Below are 5,898 nucleotides of genomic sequence, written 5' to 3'. Positions count from 1 at the left end.
AACGCGCGGAACTGTCTACGTGGGCAGCACTTGTGGGCATTATGGGCGCGCTCCCGAGTCAGCTCTGTTAAAAATGCTGCGCGTGCCTGTCATGCTCACAAATGCTGTCTACACAGACAACTTACTGATATTGAGACAAGCTGCACGTGCTGCTGATGCGCCGAAGGGAGGTTCCTCAGGACGGAAAAAAGTGTTTTTTATTGGTTTAACTCAAATCAATAATAACAAAAAGTACCATACCTACCAACCAATACCATTTAAAATCCACGGTGAACATGAATATTGATAGGATATTGAATACTGATATAATATTGACTATTGATAGAATATTGAATTCTCAGTATAACTGAAATTGATAATATTGTCATTATCATATTTGATCATTTTAACACTTCCATCCATCCAAATATCCATCCATTCATCCATCCATACATCCATCTATTCTTCCATCCATCAATGTATCCATTCCGCCTATCCATCCATCCATGTTTCCATCCATCCACGCATCCAAGCATCCATTTATGTATCCCTAAATCCATCTATGTATCCATCCATGTGTCCATGGATCCATCTAAGCATCCATCCATCCATCCATCCAAGCATCCATCTATGTATCCCTCCATCCATCCATTAATCCATCCACGCACCCATCTATGTATCCATCCATCCAAGCATCCATGTATCCCTCCATCCATCCATCCATCCATCCATCCATCCATCTATGTATCCCTCCATCCATTCATCCATGCATCCATCTATGTATTCGTCCATGCATCCATGAATCCATCTATACATCCATCAATCCATCTATCCATCCACCCAATCATTCATCCATTCATCCATCCATCCGTCCATCCATTCATCTGTTTCCATCCATCCACGCATCCATCCATCATCCCTCTATGTATCCATCAATCCATCCATCCATCCATGCATCCATCTAGGCACCCATCTATGTATCCATCCATCCATCCATGCACCCATCTATGTATCCATCTATCCATCCATGCACCCATCCATCCGTCTGTCCGTCCGTCCGTCTGTCTAATTTCAAACCCTTTTTATGCAACTTACCTACAACAAAACCAACAACCACAGACCCCAAACCTCAAACTGTAACCCTTTATCAACCACAGCAAACTGCCTAAACTGGGTCAATGTGACTCCTGTCTTCTAGCAAACCTCACTGTGAGTGTTTGAACAGTGCTCAATCTGGACAAGGGTCCCATCTAGTGGTCAGTGGACACACACAGATACAGGACATACTGAGATTCAAAAACAACCCTAGCTTAAAGCATTCTTTCGTTTTAGGCTCTCATGATCAATATCACACCTTACTTTTTTTTTATTATTTAACTATGCTTACATAATATTATGGGATTTCTTATCTGTATTATTTTCATTGTAAAACTATTCTATTTGTACATTGTGCATTGCTGTATTGTCTAACAAACATATGGAAGCTATGAAAAACCCATAGAAGCATAGTTACCATTCTCTTTACCTTCTAGATATTTTCTAACGCTATTTAGGTTAAAAAGTCACCTGTTCAGTATAATCACAGATAATCAAGCAGCTGCTGCAGTTCTTTATTACACCGTTAGAGGGCGCTCAACACCCAAAAAGCGAAAGTACATCGGTTTTTAAACATGAAACAAAGAATATGTTAAACATCTTTTTTTTACATCTGTGCTGAGTCACAGTAAACTAACAGTCTCACTAGATTGTGCAGCATTTGCCCTTGAAACAAATGCTTTAGCGTTTGCTGTAGTGTGCTTGATGTTATAGGTTTCAGAGCAGCATAATAAGCACTGTCCTCAACTCAGAGGGTCTACATCACTCCAGAGCAGACAAAATGTCTAATGTTTCAGCAATGATCCTGACTGTCCATCACTTAATTAAATTGAGCTAAAGACATACAAGAGCAAAAAGCATGTTTTTGGCATTAAGGAACAATTAATGCATGTAATGAGATCTCCTTCATCAGGATCAATACTTCGGTTACACTCTCTACTGGCTCACCAGCTTGAACTTTTTTCATGAGTTCTGTTGTTTATTGACTGCTCTACTGTAAACACTTGTTTTCATTAAGAACTACAGGCCTTTATAACACATATACGCAGGCCTTTACCTAAATGCTGTTCAGCAGTGACAGATTCATGAATGCAAAGATCCTATATGAATGGGATGCTATGTATGTGCCTGAAGACAATTTGCATAAATGCAAATTAATGTCTAGTAAGTACTATTATCTTCCTGTGGGGCATAATAATGCAAACGTGTGTGGTTTCACCTGCAATGTATGCAAGCAACGCAAAATCCAAAATCACCCACAATGAGAGGAACTGTTCAATGGCTATACACGAAAAACTGCTTAATAAACATCCGTAATAAAATCCAAATGAAACTCTAAACAGGCAAATGTTTAGGTTTAGAGGTAGAGGATAGTCATGATATAATTTCTCACTATAAAAATAATAAAATAGAGGAAAAGTCTCTACCAACAAAGACAAATGGACATGTGTTTGTTTCTGACCTACTGAAGCATCCCAGTTCTCTCAAAGTTATGAACAAACATTCTTCCAGTAACATTAAAAGAACGTTTGTTAAAAGTTATTTTAACAGTTATTAACACTCACATGAGCACTATATCGATACATCGTTGGTTCATCGTTTTGTAAACATTAATACTTCATAGTTTCAAATGGTTTAGAGAACATTTAAAAGTAACTTCACATGATGTTTGCAAAATGATAAAATAGAATGTTCCCTTAATGTTATCAGTAACATTCACATGAACAACATTTAAAAAAACAAAACACTTAAAGATTTGAAGAAAATTGGAAATAATGTTTGTATAACCCTTACGAAAAAGAAGTTTATTCAAGTGTGCTATTAGTATACTTCTTTTAAACTAAAAAATAGGAAAGTATACTTGTAGTCTACTTTTTATGTACTTCTCAGAAATATACTTAAAATGACATTTAAGTATACTTGACGTATAGCCTACTTAGAAGAAGTCTAAATATATTTGAGCTATACTTGTGTTCCTAGAATCCGTGTTTTCATTGTTATACTGTAGGGTGCGCTAGTACACATCTTCTGTACAGAATTTCCAAAAAACACAAGTGAAGAAGAAACCGAAACAACAGATGCTTCCACATGTATTCTAACACGATCATCAGACATAAAACAGCATCAAAACTGTGTAACGTTGATGTAATGTCGACCAATGAAGAGGTACTAATGACTGTCAAGCTTTGGGGTGTTGATCGACTCTATCTACGTTTTGATTATCGTTCTGAATCCAATTCACAATTCATAAAGTCTTTTTTTCAGCTTTTTGTTCAAAATGTTTTTTGTTTATTTTATTATTTATGAAACTTACCTACATTCAAGTGTTTAAAAAAAGAATGCATGAAGCTAGAATAAAATGTTTTTGTTTACAAGCAGATACCCTGTTCTTTCTTTTGGTGTTTTGTATGTGCAGATATTCATATATTTATATAACAAAATATATACAAATTAATACCTAAATAGGGACATAGTAGTATACTTAAAGTATGATGTAAAGTTCACTTAAAGAAAACTTACGAGTAGTATAAAACTACTAAACTAGTAGTTTATTAAGACTATACTTCAAAGTGTACTAAAAATGCTACTACAAGTATTTAATTAGAAAACTATCAGTATTCATATAAGTTCACTTTTAGTATAGTTGCAGTACAAGCTAAAAATATTGTTGTAAACTAGTTGTGTACTTAAAGTTTACTACTGTTATACTTAAAGTATACTTAAAAGTATACTTTTATATACTAGAAAGTGGGCCAATTTAGTCCCAAGGAGTATTGAAATAGTACACTTACAAGTATACTACTAGTACACTGATATTTGTATACTTGCTACATAAAGTATACTTAAAATATACTTGAACTTTACTGAAGTATACTTAATAAAATAAACTTGAAGTATACTACTTTTTGGTAAGGGAACTTATCGGGAATGCTAGTAAAACGTTCTTAGCACATATTTTTGCTAGCTGGGAATCTTCTAGGGACAAAATTGCCAAGTAAACAGGAGGGAAGACTATTATTATGGATGCCTTTAAGGAAATTGTTAGTTTTTATTTTATTTAAGCATTTAAAATGTTAAGCTACTGTTATAAAAGCTTATTTATTTTATTTTGATTTATTATTTATTTTACTAGATAGCTGGACATAGAACGTTCTCAGAACTTTGTCTAACGTCTTGCAAGATTCTCTCAATAACAAACTCTTCCAGGAACGTTAACAGAACGTTCCTAAACCTTAGCACAAAGCATTAGCATATTTATACATTATTCATGCAACGCTTCTCTGAAACAGTTGGTCGAACTTTTTGCAAACGTTTATATTTGCTAGTTTCAGAAAGCAAAGTAACCGTTCCCATAATGATCCCATGATAATATCTTAAAGGGAACGTTGTCCAAAAATATTTTGGGGACGAAACTCCCAACATGTTCGGTAACTAGGAGGAAAAACTCATTTTGTGGATGACTTGCTGAAAAAAATAAAATAAATGCTAACAAATATGGATACGCCTCACAGATCTACGCACAAAGTGGGCGGGGCTCTCGTGCCATGACAACCTCAGAGTGACTGTCTACTCTGAACCAAACCAAGCCAAGGGGGTAAGAGAGTACAGTTTCGGACGTCACAACGCGCTCCCCGGGGGAGGAGAGTTAGGAACCGGCCACACAACTAATAACAGATTATCCGCTGTCCGTCGATGCAGTGTGTTTCGTCTGTGTGCGCGCGTATGAGCGTGTGTTTGAGTTGCATGCAAGAACAAAAGCGCAGCAAAGAAAAGCAGCCACATCCTCCTGTCGGCATAAGGAAGAGCTCCGTTGAATAGCGATGAAGCACTTATGCGGCAATCTGACATTCTGGGTAAGTGCTCATCAACTCTCGCATGGTAAAAACATGCGTACCGCGAGCTTCGGATGTGTTTAGCAGCTTGTGCATGCATATGAAGCTCTGTTTCCTTGACACTCATTAAACTACATCAGCCGCTGGAGTGACGCGGTGTAACAATCAATGCGTAACGCTGTTGTTACATTTATAAAGATCTGATCTTAACTAATTTTACTGTGGCTTAGTATTAGAAGAAATAGTCGTTCAAACAAAATTACGAATCTGCTGATATTCCCATTAGGCTAGGTTATGAAAACGTTGTTTTGGATTTGGGAATGATTCTCTGAAGTTCAAAGCGGCCAAATTTTTTAAACATTAAGACATTTAATAATTTTTCTAACATGACCGTGCATTTGTTTTTGAATGTTTTCTGAACCACTGAGAAAAGTCATAAAAAAAAAAGTAAAAATCGTATGTAAATATGAGGGGAAAGTAACTTAGTAACGGCTAATGTACTGGCAAGGTTCTCTCAAAGTTCTTCCAGGAACGTTAAAAGAACGTCCGTTCAAAGTCATTTGATCTTTAATAACGTTCTCAAATGTTAGTACATTATTCATACATCATTCATGGAATGTTTTCCTGAAACATTTTAGTTGGACGTTAGTCTAAGGTTTTTAAACATTTCATAAACATTAAAGGGATAGTTCACCCAAAAATGAAAATTCTGTCATCATTTACGCACCCTCATGTCGTTCCAAACCTGTACGAGTTGCTTTCTTATGTTGAACACAAAAGAAGATATTTTGAAGATTGCTGGTAATCAAACGGTTGGTGGTTGCCATTGACTTCCATAGTAGGAAAACAAATACTATGGAAGTCAATGGCAACCACCAACCGTACGGTTACCAGCAATCTTCAAAATATCTTCTTTTGTGTTCAACATAAGAAAGCAACTCGTACAGGTTTGGAACGACATGAGGGTGAGTAAATGATAACAGAATTTTCA

General features: G+C 36.1%; 1 protein-coding gene across 2 annotated transcripts in view; it reads left to right on the top strand.

The window, feature by feature from the left end:
- The first annotated feature begins 4,645 nt into the window (after window positions 1-4,645).
- abcc3 (ATP-binding cassette, sub-family C (CFTR/MRP), member 3) overlaps window positions 4,646-5,898 on the top strand; it is a 68,110-nt gene continuing 66,857 nt past the window's right edge. For both annotated transcript variants that reach the window (XM_016440848.1, XM_016440849.1), the window contains exon 1: window positions 4,646-4,928. In XM_016440848.1, the coding sequence (XP_016296334.1) occupies window positions 4,896-4,928 (33 nt within the window). In that variant the 5' untranslated portion in view covers window positions 4,646-4,895. The remainder of the gene's footprint in view (window positions 4,929-5,898) is intronic.

Source organism: Sinocyclocheilus anshuiensis, unplaced genomic scaffold (genome assembly GCF_001515605.1).
Source record: "Sinocyclocheilus anshuiensis isolate Anshui unplaced genomic scaffold, SAMN03320099.WGS_v1.1 scaffold454, whole genome shotgun sequence".
In the NCBI taxonomy this organism is placed as follows: domain Eukaryota; kingdom Metazoa; phylum Chordata; class Actinopteri; order Cypriniformes; family Cyprinidae; genus Sinocyclocheilus; species Sinocyclocheilus anshuiensis.
Note: the sequence above shows the minus strand (reverse complement) of the source record. Positions and strands in the feature narration are given on the sequence as shown.